The sequence below is a fragment of the Limulus polyphemus genome, unplaced genomic scaffold (assembly GCF_000517525.1).
Source record: "Limulus polyphemus unplaced genomic scaffold, Limulus_polyphemus-2.1.2 Scaffold2148, whole genome shotgun sequence".
NCBI lineage: Eukaryota > Metazoa > Arthropoda > Merostomata > Xiphosura > Limulidae > Limulus > Limulus polyphemus.
The window spans coordinates 103,331-129,904 of record NW_013667758.1 but is presented as its reverse complement, the minus strand read 5'-3'; the positions used below and the strand labels follow the sequence as shown (position 1 = coordinate 129,904).

Sequence of the window (26,574 nt, the reverse complement as noted above, 5' to 3'; positions counted from 1 at the left end):
AACTGGCCTAGTTTAATCTGGAAGGGTAGCCTCACTCGCTCTTATCCAAGTACACATTATCCTCGATAAGCGACAAACATTTGATACTATCAATCAAAACCTAAACCAACATTGTACTTCCTAAAAGAAGAAATACAAAAAAAAAAGAAACGTATTATCAAATAAGCAGACACGCCACCCCTCAAACATTCTTTGGTTTCACTCTAAATATCTTATATAACAACAAATTTCAGTTTCCTGGTCAAATACACAGCTGTTGAGGGGCGAAATCCTCTCACGATGTGAGCACAATATTTACTCTGGTAAATGTGCATGTCATTTTATATTCTTTTCTAGAGTACCAAATTGTAGGAAACGTTTGTGAACGAAAAAAAGACATAAAATTTACATTTGAAACACTTAGCTAATATACAGTATTCTGAAAAAGAAAACTGTGGTCCAATATGCTTAACAACTTTCTATATAAAATGACATTCCCTAGACGTATAGATAGCAAGCCTAACTTTGTTTTTCTATATGTAAAGTGAAAATGTATTTAAAAAACATTTGGACTGTCAACAACATTAAAAATAATCTAATAATCTATATCCATCTAAAAATTCCAGTTCATCATGGTTAACTTTCATTGTTTTAAGGTACATAATTGAGCAAACTTTTGTTCATGGAATACCCGCAACATTTTGTGTATGGTATACCTATGTCATAAAATTTACCGATTTCAGTTATATATTTGTGACATATTTACTCATAGAAATGTATATGTACAAACTTTATATAGAAATATTTTCAATTAATCCTGGGCTTTTGGGGAAAAAATATATATTTAATTTTTTTCCTTTGCGTCATTTGTTGTCATGTTTATCGCATTATTTAATTTAATACAAGACTACTTAAAATTTATCAACTTCAAACAACACACCTTCTCAGTAGTCACGTCAACATTTTAAAGTTTAAGATGACAGTAAATTCTACAACTTAATTAACATAATTAAACTTAAAGACGGTTGTTGATGACTGGCAAGACTAAGCAGTAAGTTACAAAAAAATTATTAGAACATAAAAAATGACCCCGTGATAGACAATAAACTATTAACTTTAAAGTAAGCATTCTTTATAATGAACCACCTGTTTTGAAAACAAGACTTTCTTTCTTAAACTGGAGTTTTCATGTATATTATTGCATTCCCAATACAGTATGAAATTTTTATATGTACTATTTCTTATTACATGTAAATGATTATCACATGCACTTCACTTCAAGAAAAAAAAAAGTTACCCAAACAGAAAACATAAGTTCTATAAGCTATAATAAGATCCTTTTCACAATTTTATGCTTTACATAGATCTACTATGGAGACTACATAGTATTTTTCAGAGAAAAGTGGATATCCAAGTTTGAAATATTTTTAAGAAACTTCCAATTCTGCAAAACTAATGTAAATTCAAATACTAACAGCATTATTGAAGTCTAATGTAGTTATTTTACCTATTTCGAGAGAAGAGCTTCAACGTTAAAGATTAAAAGTATTACAATGGTTTAGTAAACTTCTTTTTTTTTAATCTGGAAAGTCTTATATCCAAGGGCTAACAATGTTTCTGAGGTTTATTAAATTTTTTTGTTTGCCTGAAAGTGCTTCCATTTAAAGTGTAGAGAAATAAGAATATCTCCATGATTATTTTGTTTATTTGGACGATTTCATCAAAAATCTATGGCTGTATGTAATGAGCCTGAAATGTAGATGTGGTTTCAGCAATGACAAAAATACAATACTGAAATCACAGAAAAAAACTGATACTTACACAGGTCAATGAAATAAAATTGAAACGTTATGACTTGTAAACTCTCACTCTATAGCACTTTGAAAACCTAACATCTTTTCTCCTCATCAGTTTGTATATCTTTAAGCAAAATATTACAAACCACATATCACAAAACACATAGTTGTGTCTTCATTTTCAAAGCCTCTAGACATTCTTAAAAATATCTAAATCTATGTGAACATCAAAGCAAAACATTAATATACAAAGTAAAATATCTTGTTTCACAGAACTTACATGGTTTTATGAAATAACAAATACAGTTATTATCCTATGACAATCAAGATGCAAGAGCACATAAACTGAAATACCCAAAAAGAGGATGTGTGGATAAAACTATGACAGCTTTCAAAGCTGTTGGATAAAATGATTTTTGACACAATCCATATATACATGTACACTAACATACAGCAACCTGCTGTGAATAAAACAAAACTTTTCAGAAGGTGGCCCACCCAAGTTGCTTCAAAAGTGATGAATTGCATAATTCAATACAATGAGAAAAAATGTGAAAACATGATAATAAAACATTATCAAGCATCAATAAGTTGAAAATATATACTGATATACTGTTAAACCAGTTCAAACACAGATGTTCTACTTAGAAATATTTTTAAACGTTCCACATGTGTGCCCTTCAACGAAACAGACAAGTATTAAAAAGATAAAAAAAAGAACAAAATATTCTCTAAATTTTCCAACAACACTCAAGTTTCATAAAAACATTCAAGTGATGCCCAGAAAAGTTGTTAAAATTTCACTGTTAAATTATGAATACTATAAACTGCTAAACACAAACTTTATTTATATTGTAAATTTATTTTCTGTTTTTTTTCTACTGGATAAAATAAATGCACTTTTGTGGCAGGTTGGATGGGGGGCACCTACACAGCAACATAAAACCAGTGAAAAAAAACAGTGATGTACCTAGTTGGAATTAAAACAGTAGACTAGTTTCATTGCTTCCAAATAAAGTACAGACTGATTTTGGTCAGTGTTTGGTTCAGAGTATTAAGAGCATTTAGTGTCTTAATTTGATGGGTAGAACAACAAAGAATACAAATGTATTTTAATTATAATCAATTATTAAATATCACTGGTAACATCTGACTAACTAAATAAAATACTTAGCAATTTCTGGGAAGTAACAAATGTAATAAAAGTATACAGAGTAATCTCATAATACCCTTATCTTACATTTTAACAGCAACCTAGAGATAATGAGATGTCAAAAGATGAATGAAGGTTTACACACTGAAAGTTAATAGACCTATACTAGACTACAAAACAGGCAACACTTACACACTGAAAGAGCCTTAGAAAATTTAGTATGATTTCAGGATTATGAGAATTCAGAAAGTTTTCACAGGAATTACAGAGAAGGCTCAACAAAAACAAAACTCCACCATGCAAATCTAACATCATTGGAATTCTGAAGAAATATTCAAACAAATTTACAATAAATTTATCAAATGCATCCACAGAACTGAAAAAATAAATTGCTGATTCATCCTAAAGTTTTTGAAACTGTTAAAACGTTCCAAATAGTTTGCATGAGTGAAAACAAAAAAGAAAATAATTTGTTGCAAGAAACATATTGTCTTTTTTTTTCTTGCCAATAATTTATGAAACAGAAAATCTAGGTATCTACAGTTTTAATAAGAACTTAAGGAAAGTTGGGTGATAATAGAAGATTCTGGTATTCATTTGACATACCAATTTTAATATAGTACACAATTATAATAATATGCATCAATGTAAGAGAAATACTGTTAAAAGTACAATAAAAATAACAGCACTCAACTACTTAAGTATTCATACAATATTGCATTTGTTTTTTGAAGAAACAATATAATTAAATTTATTTTGAAAACCAGTAGTGAGAAAATGTGACAAATAATATAGCTTTTTCTAAAATCCCAAAGCAAAGTACACCACTGGCTGATACATTTAATAGCAACAACCTGCTAGCACCACATCATGGAGGCACAAGTCATCTAGGTGGAAGCCTTTAAGTAAACTGACATTCAACTGGATTCAAACTAGCAGGAACTACTCTTGTAAGGAAGTTCTCCATTTTCCATGAGAGCTACTTTTAATGGAGAAGAATTTGACAATCCATTTTGTCCCTGAAGTTTGTAACGTTCCTTCAGCTGGCTCAGTGCATTCATCAGTCGCATGTTGGCACAATCAAGAGAATGGATTTTTCTCTCTTGTGCTTCAATCACCTTCTGCTTGATTACAATTAGCTCTTGCATTTCCTGCTGCTCACGTCGCAGCTCCTCTTCTACAGTTATCAACCTAGTAGTCACAAAATTTCAGTACATATGAGCCAAATGTAATTATTATTATTATCTCACTAAATCTGAAAGTTTAAGTAATACAAATAGCAATTATTTCTATGAATACTAAACTGATAATAGTTTGTGTTGAATCAAAATGATGATGTAGGTTATGATTTTACATGGTCCAAATTAATGAATTTCAAACTAGAAGACTTTGTATAATCAAAAAGTTAATGATAAAAGTTCTTTACACCCATTCTTTACAATTTATAACCATTCTCATTTCATCTATAAGTTTTTTTAGACTAAAAATACTTCAAAAAACGTCTAATGAATAACTATGTGAAAACTTCTGAATATTATTTTAGCTTAGATAGATATAATATTTAAGACCTTTTGAAAATACACATATCTACCTGGTAATGATGCTTTTCATTTGCTGATCTTTTTCTTCTTGCTGTTTCTTCAAACGCTCCTCACCAGCTTCTAACTTAGCCTGCCAGTCAGCCATAACTTGCTCTGTGGTGAACTCTTGTCGAGACATCTTCTCTTCCGCCTGATTCAGTTTACTGTGTAGCTCAGTCATTAAATGTTTTAGATTTTCTATTTCTTGTTCATACTAAAAAAAAAAAGAGGGAGAACCTTTGAAATTATTGAATCCTTCTACAGTTTGTATAACAGTTCTAAAAGTTCTGTCAACTAGAATGTTTTTTATGCACTAAACATAAACATAGAGGTTACACATATTTCTACAATAGGAATAATAAATCTTAAATCCAACAAGCATTGTAAGAAAATTTAGGGGGAAGTATGCTTCCACTAGAGCAGTTTTCAGACCCAGTATTATTGCTACTACAGAATATGCTTATACTAATGTATCTAATATAGCTACACCTTCAGCAATATCAATAATCCTTTTACTACTGCTCAATCTCAAACAGTCTATTGTGAAACATGATAAATCTTTTTCAAGGATTTATTTGGTAGCAGTGGCTCACAGTTTTTTTTACAGAAAATGTGTTCAGATGAAAATACCTCATGAATGACGGTTTGACACAATTGTGTATGTTTTCCTTCATCAGTATTAATCATGACAATATCTAAAACCATTACTTTCACAACTGGGCCAGTTCTTTGAAGATTTATCTTATTATTATGAAAAATCCTACTCCTCATGCAAGACTGTTAAATAAATTTTATTACCAGATCATTCGTTTGTAGACTTTTTTAGTGTTTACTGCCATGGGGGGTAAATATTGATAACAAAAGACCAAAATAGATATATTAGGGTGAGATATAAACTTGCTTAAGCATATCTTTCAGAATATACTAATTTAAGCACAATTTTTAGACACTGAAAGTTTATGCTCTGTATACATAATGCAAAAGAATTTCAGCATGACATTAAAGTAGAAGGAACAGATGCATGTTAGAGCAAGTTTATCACATAAAAACTCCCATATAAAAGTTCTCAGATGAGGTTGAAAATATTTTGTGCTATTATTTTGGACTTAAGTGGCAAACATATGCTACATTTACAATCTGAGGCTTAGAGATAAACAACAGATAACATAGAGATTATTCAAGTTCTTATTTAAATGCATTTTTAACAAAAACAGAATGCACATGTTAAGAATAAAAATTTTGTAGGTTATGACTGATTTAGTTAAAAGTGTACTATGAACAATCGTGAATCCTAACTCATGATTTTACTGCACATACCTCTTCAATGGTTTTCTTTACTTTACAATTTTTTCTGTGAAGAGCTTTTCCCCTCTGAGGTGATTGTTTTTTGGACAATGCTCCCTGAAGCTCAGAGGCAGAATCTTGGGAATCACTATCCCACAAATCTTCTCTGTTGAGAAATGAGATGAATAATTAAAAGCATCTGTGTATTAATGTTTAAAAAATTAAGATTAGTTAACTGTACTTTTTTTTGTAAGTTACAGAAAATACACAAAAAAACTTAACATATAAATAGTTAAATTCTAAGTGTTCAGGAAAAATTAAAATCACAAAGTGACTAATTTTTGTTTTTAGAAGTCTTAGGTAATTACCCAATTTTAAAATCTTAGAAAACAAATACACACAGACACCTAAGTTTTTTGCAATAATGACACAGTCCTTTGAGGTTCGTGGTTTTTTCTTCTTTTAAGTTGTGTCTTAAGATTCATTAAAAACATTAATCTATATTCAACCTGTATACTTGTTTTAATTTAGGACAAAACAGTTAAAAGAGCAAGATCCACTTCCTTTTTTGTGTGGCCATTTAATAATTTGCTATTATAAATGGTAACATTCATGATGGTCATGTTATTTGTGATATGAGATGTAATATGTATTAAGTGATGTATTTAGAATTAGAATAAACAAATTATCTTGTTGTTTTTTATGAAAAGAGACAACCAAGTTTCTAGCCTTTGATTAACATCATAATTAGTAAATTCTTTAGCAATATCTGTAACTTCTGCAAACACCTGATAATTACACGACTTAACCATTCTTCAACAAAATATCGATTTTTTTCTGAGATTAAATTGCTATACGTAACAATTAAAATTTCAATTGAAAAGTTAAAAAACATTTCTATAATTAACATGTAAAGACACTGTACCAAAGTTCTTTTTAATGAGAACGAATAACTTTAAACAGAAGATAACATCTACAGGAACAACCTTTATATATAAGTGTTCCTAAGTCAGTCAAAGAAATTGCACACAGTATAATCTCACCAGGAATAACAATTCTAATAATTTTGCATATCAAGTTTAGGTATTTGTTATTAGTTTATACTCTTAAAGTTGAAGACTATATTAGATAATCTTTGTTTCTATTGTAGATGGAAGTTCTTTACTCACACTTTTCTCCCATTTATTTTGGCAACATCAATGGATATTCGACATTCACCCTTATGCCTGCGAAGACCAGTCTCCCGTGGACAAGTGTTACAATAATGAGATGCCACTTTTGATGATGCAACCTTGTGTAAGCTGGGATATCGGGGATTTGTACGTGGAGCACTTGATTTGAAAGGTGCGTGACGATCTCTTGGAGGGCTGGACTCACAGCTATCTCCTTCTGAGGAAGAAGAAGGGGGATAACAGTGAGATAAAACCATGGAGACCACTGGTGCTGACTCTGCATTTCCTAAAAATAAAATAAAATTACACATTAATTTCAGCATGATGGTAAATAATTAAGTTTTATGGCCTACAAGGCTGGTTTTATCAAAAACAAAATCTAGATTTTAAATTTCCTTTAAACTTTACAGAGATAAACAATACTATTACTTTTGTTTTTGTGCAAAATTTTGTGCAATTCTGACGAGTAGTGTTCTTGTAAAGTACTCTTAAAATTTTAAATCGCCTGTGCCAATGGGTGGAATTTAGACTGATTTCCAGTGTAAACACACAAGACTCACGAGTTTTAATTGTTTGTTGACAGCCATTACTTCTTTATCCAAGCTAACAGATTTGTTTGCAAGTTTAATTCATAATTTTATTTTCCCTACACTTAAGCCTATATACTCATGCACACTGAGGCTCGTGCTAGCTATATAACCATATGATTTGCTAGTATTCCAGTATTATTTACTATTCACTATGTGAGGAGTGTGTGTTTACTGTCCACAGTTTATTCACATGTACCTCTAATATATAAGCTTTTAAGTGGTTTTGGCTGACTGGCAGGCTTTGGCCAGAATTGTCTAAGCTTTGACTGTTACTCACCATTGAAGTGTGCTATTAACTTGTTGTGTGAGCCTAGTGCTAACATTATCAAGGATTTTTTGTCATTAAATACATGTATAACAAAGGTATATGTATTTATTAAAAAAAAAAGATATGATATCTAACCCAAAAACAGCTTGGCCATAAAAAAAAAGCATAGTCAAGGAAAATGTTATTTGTTATACAAACAGTGATTAAAAGAACTGATATCAGAATATGGCCAAGGCAATCAATATTATTGGATAGTGGATACATAGTTTAAAATTGCCTGCTAATAAAGGTAAACTGTATACTTGGTCTAGAATTATTTTATCATCATGTTTGTCAAGTATGAGTTACTTGTTATTTGGCTGCTTTTTTTTGTCAAGACTAACATACACATAATCATACTTGTGCTATTGTTAATAAAACAGATAAACATGATGACAAAATAATTTTAAACCAACTTTAGAGTTTACTTTTTTAGCAGACAATTTTAAACTGTGTATCCACTATCTAATAATATTGATTGCTTTGGCCACATTCTGATATAAATGCCCTCCCAGTGGCACAGTGGTATGTCTGCAGACTTACAATGCTAGAATCCGGGTTTTGATACCCGTGGTGGGCAGAGCACAGATAGCCCATTGTGTAGCTTTGTGCTTAATTACAAACAAACAAACTGATATAAATTCTTTTAGTTGCTGTTTGTATAACAAATGTTTTCTTGACTGCACTTTTTCTTTGTTACAGCAAGCTGTTTTTGGCTTAGGTATGTTATAGGTATATATTGCTGCAGACATAAAAACTACTCATTTATAACATACCTAAGCATGGTCTGCCAACAATTGACAGATCTTCAACACTGTGGTTGCTACTTAGGGAACTGCTCACAGATTCTCTATCTCTGATGGGCTGAATGGGTTTGGTGTTGTCATGTCGTGGGCTGCCACTTTTACGAAAGTGATACATAGGATTGTTGAAAGCTAGAGGTGGTGCTACCTGATGGCAAGCATGTGTTTCCAGATGAAGCAGATCCACAGGCGAGCTGGACTGGCTGTAGGCTATGGATTGGTAGCCAGACGATGCCATGGTAGACAGCTATAGCAGAATAAACAAAATGATACATAAAAAAGTTATTCTTTAAAGTTTTCCTTATTACTTGTACATTTAATTTTTTTGTCTTGTTCAAACTTCAGCAGATTTACTGAGTGATGAACTCTGTAGTTTCCCAAATGTCATATGAATATGAACCATAGCTTCATCAATCATTTCAGTATACAGTGGTTCACATTTCCTTCCATCCAATTTAATTTTGAGTTTTAAGTCTTAGAAATCCCCATCCTCGTGCTTCTTCAAGGGAGTCTCCAGACTTGTACCTGGTGGTGGATTTGAGGCATATCAGCTTAAGAGTTGTCAACCTTGGGATCACTTCAGTGACAAGCATGTATTCAGCTTGAAATGATTGTCACATGGTACTGAGAGCAGCACTATAATCCATCATAAAGCACATAAATTGGGAAAAATTTGTTGTTTGAACATATCCCAGTATTACCTTGGCTTAAGCACTGTCTTTTAAATTGCCAGTATCAGCAATATCATCCAAGTACACAATAGTTACTTTGAAATTCTAAGAAAGGGCTCTTAAAATACATTCTTGACTAGCAAGCCATCAGATTTGTTGTATGCCTCCATAGTGTTCCAATTTATCACAGCAATATTATACAGTTTTCTTCTATGTTTTGGTGAGAAGTATTAGAATGTGAATAGAAGTTTCGGGGTGTCATCGAATCTCTCCAGGTAAGGTGTATCTGTTTTTCATATCTAAAATAGCAAGCTTCAGATTGAGATTCATGCAGTAGATAATAAGTGTACTTGGGGACATCATCAAATGCTAAGACCTGCACTCCTGACTTGTGGCCCATGTTAACATTTGCCCCAACAACAGTGCTATATAAAGCTTGGAGGCCCCTGGTTAAAAAGTTACACCAGAAGTTCTCACAAAGGTGCGTACCAAAACAGGACCTTGGGTTGCTACACAAAAATTAAAAACATATATGTGCCTTTTAATTATTTAATAGCAAGGTATTAAAAGTGAAAAATACAAATTATTTTCAAATTAATGCATTTACTGATTAGATATTTATCATTTGGCTGACTTGATCTCTTTCATAGATTATTATATAGTACACACTGGAAACAATACTTATATGTAATTTTTTAAAAAATTTTAAGATACATTAATATATATATACAAAATGCTGACAAAATAAGTAATCAGGATCACTTTCAATAACCCTTTAAGTATTTTATTCTGGCTAATGCTAGAAGATTTTATTCAGCTTAGGTAACACCCACGTGCGTCAAGGGGTTAATATAAATAATAATGAACTTGTTTTCAAGATCAGAAAAGTGATATCAGATACAACTTAAAACATTTTCTTTCTTGATTTCCTAAAAGCAAAATCATGAATTATGTCCTCAAATGATATGCTACGCAGCTTATCGCTTTTTATGCACATGATGCTAAGTGCAGACAGTTTGTCTTGAGACATGGTTGCTCTCAGTTCATTTTTGATTTTCTTTAGCTGTGAAAATGACCTTTCTCCTAAACAATTTGTTACCATCAGACATAAGAATAGTTGTAATATTGCTTCCACATTAGGGAAAACTAAATTAATCTTGTCTTGGAAGATGATTTGATACAGATCTTTGTGACAAATTTGTTCTTTTCTGGATAATTCTGCTTGACATAAGCATGGAAGTGCTTCAGTTTAAAAACAAATCTAAAATCTTGTGAGGCCCTAAGCTTTAGCTTGTTTAGCTTATGCCTAAATCAAGCACTGCCCAACAAGATTCTGGCCAATCTGTTTTTTGAGACATAATATCGAGACTTATTACAATGGAAGAAAGGGCAATTTTTATGCCTGCATACACATCATGACTAATAGATGAATAATAGATAAAAGCGATGAACTGTGCTAATTTGGTGACTGGTGTACCATTATTCACAAAATGAACAAAAATGGCTTCCTGCTCAATTACTGCAGCATCTATGAAACCATCAGTCACAAAATATTTATCTTCTTTTCTATCAGACAAATGCACCTGTCAGATTTGTGATTGAAGTAATCTGAATTTTAGATTTACAAAAAACAGTTTCTAAGGTCTAACATTAAAAAAAAAGTTTTATTACAAGTTTTTTTTTTTAAAAAAATAGACTTATGTGTAGGATTTCTGTAACTTTAAAATTACAATTTTTTTTTATTAAGTATGTACAGCTTTTTCTTTTAAGAACTGGGAAAAGCCTTTATGAGAAAAATTTGGCTATCAGTAATCCAATATTTAAAATACCAGGTTGAGTTGAAAATAGTTGAAAAATTTATTTAGCTGGAAGGTGGAACAGTACTGACTGCAATATTTACATTATAATAATAAACTTGGATCCTCTATTCAAGGACCATAATTAAATTTCATTGTTTTCTTACTGTAAGTAGTAACTTACATAGTTTTAAAATAACTATACCTTGTTACCTTGTAAATCTACCATACTTCACCATATAATATATAGATAGAAACATTTATTTAATATAAGGTGGGTTACTTGTAAAATACCAACTTATTCAATCACCATACCAGAAGTGAAAGTTGAAAAATAGTCACTATTTTTGGAAAACCTGCAGAACACACTTAACATTTTTCATTTGGAGTTTTAGTTTTTCAATAAAGTGAAATACCTGTTCTGTCTCCAGGTTATCCATTATAAACTGAAACACTGTTCTGAAAACTATAAAATGACATTAACTTGTATTTTATTTGTCTTTAATTATACTAAAGACAATAGTTTGATAAAAGATCTAACAGACATTAATAATAAAAATTCCAACCTTTTTGTTATGTAGCTAAGTATAAATAGCCAGTAAATGGCTACAAATCAACTCTGATTTCTTGACTGCTTTAAGCTGAGAACACATACTACAGTCATAGCCAGCTCTTCCTTTACAAGTAAAATAACAACAAAGAAGCTATGTTTTCCACAGTTTTTGCCCACTTTTCTCCATAAGAAATGTCTGTACTCAGAAAATCTAAATTTATATGAAATCTTATCTTACCTGACTAATGGACATCTGACTTCCCTGAATGTTGTGATAATCCAGTTCTCCAGAAGAATTTGAAGGATCATCATCTGGAGCTAATGTTATGATATCTGGATAATCTTTTCTGTTGGGTCGACTAAATCTTTCAGTCAGTCCCTCCGCTTCTTTTCTTAGCTCTGACAAACAGTAAGTTGAATCTTGATTTGGGTGAATGATAGGACAAGGAGTATTGTTATCTGCACATTGAATTCCTTTACCCACACAAATAGACTCTGATGGATAAGCTTCACTGACTGAGGCTTCACTGTACACTGACTGCGTGAGTTTAAGTGGAAGGACAGTATTTGGTCGACAGTATGTGCTGCAGTGTGTTCCTCTACTACCATATGTTGATTTCTCTTTGGTAGATGAAAACTGGACCTGGTCAGACTTTAGGTCATTTTCTAATGCACTGAATAAAACATAATCATCAGCTGTTGATAAGTCTCGTGCTGCTTTTTTACTGGGTCCTGGCAGAAAAGTATTTCTGAAAACATTAAATGCAACTTTGTTAGTATCATTACTGTTCTGTTCTCACTAAAAATTGTGCTACATATCTGTGTAAGCTTGTATTTTTAAATATTTTTCAGTGGCTATCATGTGGTGTAGTAATAACAAGAATAAGAACTACTAAGTAAACTTTCACAGCATAGTTTATTATATAGTGACACTATTTGTTACATTCATAACATGTACTTTAACACATCTTTGTTTAGTTTGTGACATGCTATACTACAAGACTATATTAAGTTATTTCAATATGTGGCTGACATTTTATGTGGGTACAATACTGAAAACTTACATCTACAAAGGTTACTATCATTTGTGTAAACAGAGCATAAAAACATTAAATTAGTAGGTAAAAAGATGAAAGGGGAACATACGCATATACAACAGACTGATTAGTTGTGAATACATATCAAGTGGTAAGAGAAAGAATGTCACACAGAAGGGTGTAAAATACCTGGGCAGAGTAGATGACTTATGTGGTGATTTTGGTGAAGAATTTTCTGTATTAACCGACTGATGTGATGTTGATGTGGAAATACAGCCATTTACTGGTATCTGACTTGATAGTTCTCCACTCTTTTTACTGTTGGAAGAAGACATTTTTGTGAGTTGTAGACTTTGGTAATTGGGTTTTTCAGTGTCCTGACAAGCTGTTGCTAGCTGTTCTTTGGCTTTTTCACTTGGAGGAGGGGCACTGACCTGTCGGAAATAGGTTGGTTGGGTTGTTGCAGCTGAAACTCCATCCAAGATGCGCTCTAAAGCCTCAACTTGTTCGTAATGACACTGAAAAAGAAAAAAGTCTTTAGCTAAAACATAAAGCTAAAAAAAAAAGGTTATGATTGAGGATCTGAAAATCGTTGAAATGCTGATAATATGTGTCGCTTAGAAAAAACATAGCATTAGTATTCTTCACAGCAAATAAATTAGATCAAACACCATATTTAGTGAGAATGCTCATTTTATCTTTCTAATGTATTATTGAAAAATAAAGACAGATACAATCTAAAGATCTCAAAAGATGAGCAGCTACTTTTGACTATATATCTACTAATTTTACATGTAAATTGAAATAAGACATTATAACTGTTTTGGAATAATTAACACTTAAGATCCATGCCCTAATTCTTATTTCATGAAGAAGTGTTACTGTATGCCACAGCTAGTCCATAAACAATTCTTTACCTTTTTGTTAATTCTAGAAAGACAGTCTGTAAGTAGGGAGTGAAGGACAGACAGCTCTCTTCCTAAGTCTATATAGCCATCAAACTCTAACTGAGAATGGTGATCCTTAGACAAATGACTCTAAAAAAAAAAAGAGAGAGAGATCAAAAATGCCATATACACTAAAGATAAATATATATAAATGCATAATTTTTAATTATTTGATAGAATTGTTTTTTAAAAACATGAGATATAATATGGGTTTAAATAATAACATTTATAAATTATCTGCATATCTTAAAGATGATGTGAGAATTTGGTTAGTTTTAGAATATTAAAAATATATATATCTTTTTTAGGATGGTGGAGAAATAATCACAGCAATATTTATAAATTATTTTACATCCATGTATAATAACATATGTTTAATAAGTTTAAAAGTACATAAATCTGGTAACACTGGTGCTTATATTAGCTTACAGAAATTTGCCAAAGAAAGGTTTTCATAGTACTCCATTCCTTCTCCACAAACTCATTCATGAATTCCATAAAATTTTCTTTACCACCAAACCTAATATGAAAAAAAAAAATTAGCTGTCAGACAAAACTTTATGTTAAAACACATTTTTTTTTATTTACTTAAACGTGGAGTATTCATTCCTTTTACTGTTTAAAGTACAAATCTATGTGCATATTTTAAACTAACAATAATATCTTAAATTATTAGAATGTTATTCTGGGAAAAAAAAACAGTTCTTATAATAAGTAAAAAATATTAACCTAATCTTAATCACATGATAAGATTATATTTTCATAATTCTTCTTTGGGTTTCTTTTAAATTATTATTAGAATTTTAAAGGGAAAATAATGCCTGCTTACTTGGTAAAGTTTGCTAATGTTTGAATAGTTTTGGTGATGAGGGTCAAGTTTCGGGCTGCTTTATCTTGTGGGTATTCTGAAAATGAAATCCCCATTTCAAAAGTCAATTTTAGAAATAGTTAATAGAAATATGTAATAATGAATTCTAAAAAAGGTAATATAATTTGAAAAAATTTAGCTTATTAGTTATCTAAAAATGTATCTTAATTACTTTTTAATCTTCACATATAGTTCATTTTATTAATGATTGAACTTGTTTAAACTATTTACCTTTAACATAGCAATTCAAAGATTTTTTAAACACATTGTCTCTAAGTTGAATTCATGCAATTTGATGAACAGTGCTTGTTTATGGGGTGAGGACTATTTGTTTGTTTTAGAGCAAAGCCACATTGAGCTATCTGCTGTGTCCACTACAGGGAGTTGAACCCCAAATTATATTGTAAGTCTGTAAATTTACCACTGTCCCACCAGAGGGGGCACTGATTAAATTAATTAGTAATGTGTGCAATAGATCATCAAAACACAAGATATAAAGTACAAATAAATTACAGTTTTTCTACAAGACAAACAGCATAAGAAGTTGGCTAAAAAGATCTTTAGAAATAATGGTAACAAGATACTTCTATAAATATATGCATCTCATATATCTGTCTAAGTTATATGATTTCAAAAAACTGTAGTGATTGTATATAACTTTTGGTACCTTGGGTCAGATTAAAAAGACTTGGTGACAAAATTGCTGGACATAGAAACCTTAGAAAAACTGATGCACTGATCAGATTGTCACTAACATCTTCTCTTCCCATGGCTGCTAATCTTTCTCGATACTCACAAAATACTTGTCTTAGTTCACTATGAAGAGAAAGTACCCAGTATTGGTATAGCCAATATACCATATTGTATAATTGAGATTTGTACATTAGAGCAATAAAGAAAGTAACAGCTTTTAAAAGAAAATAAGAATGATTTAATTCACAGTTACTTTCAGTTTTATAATTATAGGAAATAATAATAATAATCAATTTTAACTTATGTAGGCTATAAATATTAATAATAACAGTTTTTTGGATAAAAACAATATAAAATATCAACAAGATGCTTTTGAACCACATATAGTAATATGAAAATCCTCACAAGATGGAGTGCTATTTCCCATATAAATTATATAAAAATAGTAACAATGTAAAACCTATGAAAACTTACTATGGGAGGTTGTGTGCAGAATTGATAATTTTCACCCATGCCATCTCTACATAAGTTAAAAGGTTAGACTGGTGCCGTTGGAGAACTGCATTATTGGATACCTTACTGGGATCCACCTTATGAAATAGTGAAGCAAGATATAAATAAGTACTTTATTTTATGGACAACATAAACAGAGCCTTGAATATATGGTATATCAAAGGTTACAAACACTTATTAACAAAAACAAATTAAACAATAAAGGTTAGAAAACAAAATTAGCTAGCCACCTTTTATTATATACAAAAAAAGCCTAAACTAACTAAGAAGGCTGTATTATAAGAACAAGGAACTATTCTTACCTCACAGTCATCTGAGCCTTCTAGAATTGTTCGAACAAACTCTCCCAGTGTATCTTGTAGATACTGAAACAAAAAGATTATACTGATATTTCAGTCTGTAACCTAGGTTCCTCTGAACATTGATGTTCAAGAATTAATGAAGCATAAAATGTGCAATTAACTTTCTCAATCATACCCTTCAAAAATTGCTTAATATCTTTAAAAATTTATTCAGCTGTTTCAACATCATTTCCTATAAGGCTAAACAAAACTTGAAGTTAACTAATATCTAGCTAGTATTTGTTATTTTTAACTTTATATAAAACTAAATGGCCAAGTCAGAACTGCTGACTAGAGGGAGGGCAACTAATTAACAGCACTGCCACCAATGTGGCTATTCTTAACCAAACAGCAGAACTGACTGTCTCAGTTATAATGCCCTGAATCTTTTGTTTGTTTGTTGTTGAGCACAATGGGATATCTGTGTTATGCCCACTACATGCATCAAAAACTACTGTAAGCCTTCAGACGTACTGCTGAGCCATTTGGAGGCTATCTAATGCTGAAAATGCAGGGTGTGGTTAGCAACATATGACTGCTAAAACCCAGAATCTTCCAATCTGCAATTAGGCACCCAAACCACTAAACCATGCTCAGTCCAATATCTAGCAAACATAAAATATGAAAAGTAAGAAATATAGCAATCACGCAAATTACTTTTATAACTTGGAAGATTTAAACCAACTTAACTTTCTTTCTTTTTTTCATGCTTGATTTGTTAGCCTTTTGAGTGATTCTACTACCAAGAGACCTTGTTATTAATTAAAATTATTAATAGTTTTACAACAAAAGTAATGTGTACCTTATCTCCTAGGAGTTTCATGTAGGCTTCTGTAGCCTTTGTGGCAAGGGAGTTTCCTCGGAAAGTCAAGTGTTGGTCATCTAATTTTTATAAAATTAGAGTTGAAAACAGGTAAAAATAAATCTTGCCACAGATTTACTAACATTTTTAATGGCAGAAACTTCAAATCTTAGAAAAGACTCACAAAGTAAAAGGGAATTGTAAATTTATAAAGTATTTTAGCCTAGAACATATACAGGCAAAATTTTACAAGCTGAACTTACAGAAAATAAACTGACAAATCTCCACAAATATTAAAATTTGTCATTATCTTTGCTGTACAAAATTTTAATTGATTGAAATTTATAAAATTGAGTACAATTAATTATTAATAAATGATTAACTAAAGTATTAAAAGTTCTAAAGATTAATGTAGTTTAAACTTGTTATTTTACTTCAGGTTCTGTTTTTAATTCATTTTATTTAATTATCTATATGCTAGTCAACATTTCTTAAAAGTAAAACAAAAATGTGTGGATAAAATTAATACTTTAAGTATTGAAATTGATGTTTCGACAAAAATAAACTAGCACAGCTCAAATACTTAAGAATTTAATTTTCATTAGTAATATATAATAGATGGAAATGTATGTTTGTACCAATCTTTTCAATATCATCCATTACAACATCTGCAAGAAAATCTTTGACCATATTTTCTCTCTGCATGACGTGGACTAATGTGGTGGCTATTTCCTCCTATAATAACAAACGTATTTAAATGTCATTAGGCATTTTATAATTCATTACTTTTCTCATGAGACATTGTATGCAGAACTCCTGACAAAATATTTCTAGCTTTGTCACAAAAGAAGAAAAAACTAATTATTTTTATAACTTAAGAAAATCTGTTATTGACTGTACTTATGAATACATGAACTTTGTAGTCTGTAATGAAGAGAATGAAAAACTACTGAAATCAACATTATCTTACCTTTGCACGAACACTAATAACAGGCTCTAAAATTTCACAAAGAAACTTGTACTCCAGTTTCAGGTACTATAGGCAGAAATTAAATGAAGTAAATTACATGAAATTGATACTGTAACAAACATTAAGAAAATTAATATAATCTTAATAAAATTCTTAATACTTTTTACAGTTTCAAAAGGCACACACCATACTATTAAGATAATTAATTGTCAAGATGTTTCTTAAGTGTTCAATATTAGAATCATAAGACATTAATACACAATTATGGATAAATAGGTGCAGATTCCTCTTGAATTCAAGGTCCAGAAATACAAAAAAAAGTGAATGCTTATTTTAAAAGTAATATTTTATATTTGATCATAGTACAAATATTTTAAATATCAAGCATCTATTATTGGATTATTATTTAAGCTTCATAATGGTAAAGAATTAAACACATTCCCCAAACTAAAATTATTTGTATAAATATTTATGAAAGTATAATAAGTTTAGTGCAAATTTCTTTTTACCTGTAAAAACTCATTATATAAGGAAAGTGGTAGAATGTCTATTGTTTGGAATCGTGCTTTGATCCTTACTGAAGGGGCATCTTTGTTTCCAGCATTTTTTTCTGTCAAAACTTGATACCTATCATTAAAAATCTCAGAACCATTAGAAATTTTATAATACGAAAAGGATTTCACACATAAATCACAATTAAGCATACATAACCATCCATCGACACAAAGTGTGAGATTTTGTAACTATGAAAATTACGTACTTTATTTAATGAAGAAATTTTCATAATTTCTGCAAGATTTATCTTCAAAACATGAAAATAACTAAATGGTTTTTGCTTTATTTTCAGCTGGAAAGATTGCAAGTATTGGATTCACTTTGGAACAAAAAATCAAAATTATTAGCTCTCTTTGACTGTTAACTAAAATACATGACACTATAACAGTATAACAAATTAAGCTTTTTATGATTATTAGGTTGTCAAGAAATTAATGATGCTTTTTTTTAGATGAAAAAAATCCGAACAACTTATATATCAAAACATTTATTAAGTGAAATAGTCTCCATTCATATCCATGATGCTTTTCCATCTTACAATCGGGTTGTTACTGCCCTGATTAAAGAAATCACTTGGCTTTGAAGCAAAATACATGTCGATGTCCTCTTTAACACCTTCCATCTTTGCATATGTTTTCCTATTAAGATGGTGTTGTAGTGAATAAAAAAGATAGTGATCTGATGGTGCCATATCTGGAGAATATGGTGGGTGGGGGAGAACTTCCAAACCTAACTCTATAATCTTGTGTTGCATCAAACGTGCCACATGTGAACAAATGTGCATTGTCATGGAGAAGAAGAATACCTTTCTGACTGAGCAGTGAAGGGCTTGATTTAAATATTCCAGTTGCTGAATATAGATCTCTACGTTGACAGTTTGCTGTGGATTGAGGAGTTCAAATTGAATTACTCCCTTGATGTCCCACCAAATACAAAGCATCACACTTTCTGCGGATAGAGTCCAGGTTTTGGGGTCAGAAGTTTTTTTGTCTAGGACTGAGTCATTGTTTTTGGCATTTAATATTTGCATAGAGAATCCATTTTTCATCATGCACCAAAAAACACAAGCAACGTTCACATGTTGGAAACGATGATCATCAGAGAGTTCGTAAGGCACCCCAACACTTTCTTTATGGAGTTTTCCCATATTCCTTAAATGTTTATGTATTGTTTCACGAGAGACATGCAATTTCAGGACCATTTCCCGAGTATGTTGCCTTGGGTTAGACTCAACAAGTGTCTTCAGAGCATCAATATCAATTCCAACATTTCGGCCCCTGCCATCATAGTTTTTAAGGCAAAGTCACCTGAACAAAATTTGCTGAACCATTATTGACACTTACGAACATTCAAAACATTTCAATAAACTTCTTTGATATTCTTTGTGGCTACAGAGGCATTGTTTTCCTTCTTGTATTCAAACAGCATTACATGCCAAATGTGTGTCTCATTGTGTGCCATCACTATAAGGGATTAGAGTATACTAAACTTTATACATTATATAGGCTACACTAATATGATGCTTAGGCAGTTCGTTTAACTATTATACATTTTTTGAGGGGTGGTTAATGAACGTGTTCCAAAACACGACATTTTCTTGATAACGTAATATTAAGAATGAAAAATCAAAGCATACTTTGCCAGTTGAAAACCAGCAACAAAAAAATTATCACTGTAGCTGGAGGAGCTGATCAGAACGTAATTTGTCAGAAACAGAAATCAACAAAGTTTGATTAAAATTATCACTGTAGCAGGAGGAGCTGATCAGAATGTAACTTGTTAGAGACTGACACCAACAAAGTTCAAAACAAGATGAGTTACAAAACAAAAATAATAATAACTTTTTGTCAGGGGAGCAAATAGAATGTTGGAAGTGGCGTAACGGAACAATTAAAGGCTTAAAAACCAAGAGTAGTTATTCAAAACTAAAGTCTAATAGAAAAGATCAAATACTGTATAAGCGTTCAAATACTTCATTGCATATCACAAAATAGAAGAAGTACCTGGAGTTGAGCCCGAGACATCATCTTTAAAGCTACTGTGTCATCAGGATTTTCTTGAAGCTTGCGAACAGCATGCAGCCGTTGTGCCATGATGTCAGATACATCAAATGTCTATAGGAAAAAAAAGGTATCATTTTAAAAAGTTATTTTTTTCACCCTCAAATTATCAAATTGTTTTTATACTATTCAATGCTGGTAAGGTCCACATACTTCATCATAAGAAATAACTGCATTTTTGTCATCTCTTATAATGCTCAGGGTAAAGAAGTGATGTAATCGATTTAGACAACTAGTACTTGTTAACGAACCTAACTTTCACAGGAGGCTGCACTAGAATTAATAGTTTAGAAAACCATCAAGCTAAAACTTACTAAAATCTACTGTGAAAGTAAGCTAATAACTAGTACTTAAGGAACCTAACTTTCACACGAAGCTGCATGAACCATATAGTCTACCTAATGTGAAGTAGTGGAAGGTTGCCATGAACCATATAGTCTATCTAACGTGAAGTAGTGGAAGGTTGCCATGAACCATATAGTATATCTAACGTGAAGTAGTGGAAGGTTGCCATGAACCATATAGTCTACCTAATGTGAATTAGTGGAATTTTGCCATGAACCATATAGTCTACCTACTGTGAAGTAGTGGAATTTTGTCATGAATCATATAGTCTATCTAATGGGAAGTAGTGGAAGGTTGCCATGAACCATATAGTCTATCTAATGTGAAGTAGTGGAACGTTGCCATGAACCATATAGTCTATCTAACGTGAAGTAGTGGAAGGTTGCCATGAACCATAAGTTTCCTACCATTGAATTTGTAACACATTTGTTTGAAAGCTGACCATCATTTCCTACCATTGAATTTGTAACACATTTGTTTGAAAGCTGACCAACATTTCCTACAGTAAAATTCTAAGTAGCTATTCCTTGTGCACTCCCTTTGATATTTTACACATGCCACTGGTATTGCAATGTAAGACATGTTATAACATGAATCATGCAACCACAGCCCTTCATTAACAGGAACCAACACATCCTCCATGAATAGTAGATTCCCATAAACACTTGCACTCAAAATTACCTCCATCATTAACACCGTTAGTGGAGAAGAAGGGTGAGAAGGTATCTATCAGAAATACATTTTCAGGTAGAAAAAAAATGTTAAAGTCTGAAATGATAGTCTTAACTTTCTGCATACAGTAGCTAGAGTCCCATTGATGTGGTGGAAGGGCCAATTCAACTGCAAAAAAACGTAGATGAGTTTCTTTCAGAGAAAGAGACTGAAGAGGAAAGCTTATAGTGTGTGAAACCCTATAGTGGGGGCTTACTATAGGGGCTACACTTGTGGGAGACTGCAACCATCTCAAGGAGGATATACTTTTTTCTCAGGTGGAAGTATGAAAGACGGAAGGTAAAACAAGTCAATGTGTTGCAGGGATGGGTGAAAAAAGCATTTGCATAGAACAGGTTGGTTAGACATGAGGTGTAGTATGACTAGGGATATGATTGGACCATACATTTTGGTATGTGTTCTGTTGTACAAATTTACTCACCTGACGTACAGGAATGGGGAATTAAGTCTCTTCCTGTTGCATGAGAAGAACAATTTGCCTCATCCATTGGGAAATTGGCATATTATATAAAAGGGAGGGTGACCTACACCATAATGACAGAGACACAATTGCCCTGCTCCCAACTGCATTGTGCTGCCCACTCAAACTCTCTCCTTAGCAGTTGCACGACCATTGAGGAGCTCTCCAAGTCAACCATCCTAGCAGCTAGGAACTGGTGGTACAAGGGTCTCCCATGCTCCACTCAATGACTGGGGAGACACCAGAGAAGTGTCTGGACCTGGTGAGACCAAACCACCACAAAGGTCTTTTACTGGACAAAGTGCAATAGGTTACTGAAAAATCTAATGTGATGTGGGCCAACACTTTCTAAGTGCTGACTTTTTCCATCATAGTCCATGGAAGGTACAGCCTGGAATGGAAAATGAAACATATAAATGTACCACTATAGTGGTCTTGTGGAAAACTCCATCTTAACAATAGGTAGATTAGGAGCTAGGGTGGATAGGTTTAATGCTTTCTGTTACTCCTGACTCAATGTGGATTTAGGTGGATGGATCAGAGGTGAAAAACTCACCATTTTCGTTAGAGCAAAATGTCTGAGATGGAGGCAGAGGAAATGATGCCCTGCATACTAGTCAATGAGGATGATGAAACTAATACTGAGCCAGTCAAAGAGGAGCTACCAACAGAACTTAACACAATGTGTCACAAATTGATATAAAGACACATGAGAGAAGACAAACAGGAGGGTACACATACAGAAAGAAATAAGAACAGTTATGGCTGAGGGCATTCACAGCCAGAGCTGCTTAGTGAAGTACTGGGGACAAGAAGAGGGGGAGTTGCCAAAATATAAGAATAATACCATGGAGAGAAGCAAAAAACCCTTTCATGTCCAAAAGATCCAATACCATGGCCTTGAGATGCAGAAGATGTTGAGGATCGGAAGAAGGAGGAATAAAAACAAGAAAGGAGGACAGAGGAGGAAGGAATGAGAAATGAAGAGAAAGGCCATGTGTAAGAACCTGAATGACCAATTAGTCAGCCACAAAATAGGACGAAAGGCCTTTGAACAGAAACAAATATGCCCCAACAGAGCCCGAGGCAACTGGGCACAAACGGAGTGAGGTGCAATGGCCAACCCAATGGGAGAGGGGATAGCAAGAAGTGCTAGAAGGACAAAAAACAGGAAATAGAGCAAGGTGTAGGGTTAATGGGGTCGAAAGACAAGAATGGACACATGAGGCTGTGAGAGACAAAAACAAAGGAGGAAAGGGAGGATGTTGTCAGGCAGCCTCGGCCTAAGTCTCCAGAGCATTAGGAACACCCCCAAAGACTTCAGAGCAAAGAAAAGAAGCCAGATGGAGGTCACAGAGATAAGAATGGTGATGATGTATAGTAGAGAGAAGATAATCATGTTGAAGGAAGTCCCAAAATCAGAGGAATTAAATAAGCAGGGACAGGACAGAAGATGAAATCCTGGCCAAGGTGTTAAAAAGGACTGACCATAAATCCTCAGAAAAACTATCAGGATCATGGTGTAGGGATTCAGATGGAAGATGATGAAAGGATAAGTAAAGAAGGACATAGATAAAAAAAGGGAAAATTGAGTACCTAGAGAGCATTACTGGAGACAGTGGTCAGTTTCCCAAGCAATAGAATGGACTCCAGGGATTGGGAATTCAAGAACAGAAAAATGAAACAGCCATAAGCCATGGCAGAAGAACCCTGGAACTGAATAGGAAGAGGCTTTAAAAATAGGGAATGAAATCAATACAGGAATAATTTAACTTACTCATATGTCTGGAAGAGAAGAAAACCAGTGTGACAGTCATGTAGCAAAGAACAGGAAGAATCAAAAGAAAGGAAAAGTTTGTTTGTTTGTAATTAAGCACCAAGCTACAGAATGGGCTATCTGTTTTCTGCCCACCACGAGTATCGAAACCCGGATTCTAGTGTTGTAAGTCTGTAGGGTGAAAGGAAAAGTAGAGAACAAACCTGAATAATCAACACCACAAAGAGATTTGGAGGAGAAACATTGTCCTCAACAGGTAAAATGGCATCAAAGAACCCATGACACGAGGAATTGTGGTGCTAAGACCTTCCACAGTCAAAGAGCCTTCAGTGGCCACAGACAAAGTAGAGGTAGTATTAGCAACAAGACCTGAACCTCGAGAGGAAGTAGTACAGTGTAGTCACCTTCATTTAAGATTTCATGATTATTGTAGCAATTATCCAGACAAAAAAAATTGTTTTAAAGTTATTTAGTGGTGATGTAGTTTAAATCAAAGTTAAAACAAACTAAAAGGAACCATAAGAGAGTTAAAAAGTCTCATGAAAGTGATTAAGTCTAAACTTAAAGGAACACATATGGTAAAGACAGTGGTAAGATTGAAGTTAATTTTGAGTGCTATTTCTTTAATGCTCACAGATTGCTTCTTGCTAAACATTTCATAGAATTTTTAATTAATACCTAAACTAACAAATGGTCACTGCTAACTTAAACAATTGATTTATCTGATATCAATACAATTCAGATGTCATGGAAGCATTACAAAGTGTTGCTAATTTTAGCCACTTTCAAACTACACATAGATTTACATCAATACTAGAGGTGTATTGTGACAAAGTTGAAACACTATACAAGCTTTTTCTTGTGGACTTTGTCAGTTTTTTCAAGTTTTACGGTATAGCTATAAATGTAAAACATGGTTGATCAGGAATGAAAGCTCCTTAATAATAATAATAAAATACTCCAACTGTTACAAAGTTTGCTCAGTCTTGTTGTGTAAAGACTGGCTGCAAAAGGCAAAGTGTCATGAAAACACTGACAAATGTTTAATGTATAATATAACAAAACAAAAGAGCACATCACCAAGTCTAGTATGATAAATTAAGAACCTTTAATGAAACTACCTGATCGGTTTGTGGAAAAACAGTTTTTTCTACAGCAGGCACACTTGTTTGTTGAGGCTGCAGCAAACCATAATTGAAATTATCCACAATGACATTTTGTACTGGTGTACGGATAACCGGAATGTGGCAAGGAGACTTAATGACTGGCATTATGGGCACAACACTTTGAGAATCAGCAGTTGGGAGCTCAAGTGCTACTTCTGGAACTGTGGTAGTTGTAGCAGTAACTGTGGTTGGTTTACTTGCAACTTTAGACTGCTGACTTTTAATCTTATCATCTTTATCCACTGGAACCCATTCTAATTCTTTCATTCTATGAACATTCCCACTAGACACTGGAAACTGCTGCCGTAGTCGAGCACTCTCTTCAACTCTTTCAGCAGGGGTTTTCACGGGGACTTGTACAGCATTCTGTAGATAATATTGTAAACAAAATACTGGCTGTCAAAACCACCTCTGGCAAAATGCTAAAATTTCAAAACTTGAATACATTTAAAGGCATCACATGAAACTATACTAAAATTCAAATATCGTCTTTATAAAAAATTAAAGAATCCCTGATAATTCAAATTTGCTTGTCGCAATTAAAAATTAAATAATTAAAAGGATATTCCTCAAAACAGACTTCTGGAAACACTCAGATTCTGTTTCCTGCTTTATATTTATATACTTTTGAGCTTAATGAAGAGCCAATAATTACAACAGAGAATTTCAAATTAAAACAGCAAAGTTTCATAAGGAATAATGAAAAAGTTTTAATTGTAAATTTAATCAATAATGTATGTTTATTTCATTCAACTTATCACCAAAAGTGACAATGTTAAGAGCTCTACTTTGAATTTGTACAATAAATAACAGTAGATAAAATTCAAAACTTTCTACACTTGGTTTACACATTAATGGCATTGTTTTTGAAAGGATGTGTTCAACGATACGCTCCTTCAAAATCTTCTATGTACTGAATGGGCTACAGATTTTACACAGCACTATTTATCTGTCCTTTGGTAAGCTCACAATTTAGGAATCTTCTTATGCTGAACCAAATCACTACTACATTACTTCACTTGGGCAATTAGATTAGAGAGAAGATATATTTCATTTTATAGTAAACTACAAACATAATCCAATGACTATATTTCATTTTATAGTAAACTACAAACATAGTCCAATGACTATATTTCTTGTTTTATAGTAAACTACAAATATAATCCAATTACTCTAGTTCTTGTTTTATAGTAAATTACAAACATAATCCAATGACTATATTTCATTTTATAATAAACTACAAACATAATCCAATGACTATATTTCTTGTTTTATAGTAAACTACAAATATAATCCAATTACTCTAGTTCTTGTTTTATAGTAAATTACAAATATAATCCAATGACTATATTTCTTGTTTTATAGTAAACTACAAACATAATCCAATTACTCTAGTTCTTGTTTTATAGTAAATTACAAACATAATCCAATGACTATATTTCTTGTTTTATAGTAAACTACAAACATAATCCAATTACTCTAGTTCTTGTTTTATAGTAAATTACAAACATAATCCAATGACTATATTTCTTGTTTTATAGTAAACTACAAACATAATCCAATTACTCTAGTTCTTGTTTTATAGTAAATTACAAACATAATCCAATGACTATATTTCTTGTTT

General features: G+C 32.3%; 1 protein-coding gene across 1 annotated transcript in view; it reads right to left on the bottom strand.

Annotated features, from left to right (window-relative positions):
* Positions 1 to 1,326: 1,326 nt before the first annotated feature.
* Positions 1,327 to 26,574, bottom strand: part of LOC106466090 (ras GTPase-activating protein nGAP-like) — a 123,707-nt gene continuing 98,459 nt past the window's right edge. Inside the window, 17 exon segments of the mRNA XM_022394046.1 lie at positions 1,327 to 4,119; positions 4,520 to 4,722; positions 5,826 to 5,958; positions 6,962 to 7,250; positions 8,638 to 8,911; positions 11,923 to 12,433; positions 12,911 to 13,239; positions 13,639 to 13,758; positions 14,098 to 14,188; positions 14,498 to 14,573; positions 15,204 to 15,352; positions 15,704 to 15,819; positions 16,045 to 16,107; positions 16,886 to 16,965; positions 17,524 to 17,620; positions 17,856 to 17,921; positions 18,365 to 18,482. Coding sequence (XP_022249754.1) covers positions 3,861 to 4,119; positions 4,520 to 4,722; positions 5,826 to 5,958; positions 6,962 to 7,250; positions 8,638 to 8,911; positions 11,923 to 12,433; positions 12,911 to 13,239; positions 13,639 to 13,758; positions 14,098 to 14,188; positions 14,498 to 14,573; positions 15,204 to 15,352; positions 15,704 to 15,819; positions 16,045 to 16,107; positions 16,886 to 16,965; positions 17,524 to 17,620; positions 17,856 to 17,921; positions 18,365 to 18,482 — 2,974 coding nt within the window. The 3' untranslated portion in view covers positions 1,327 to 3,860.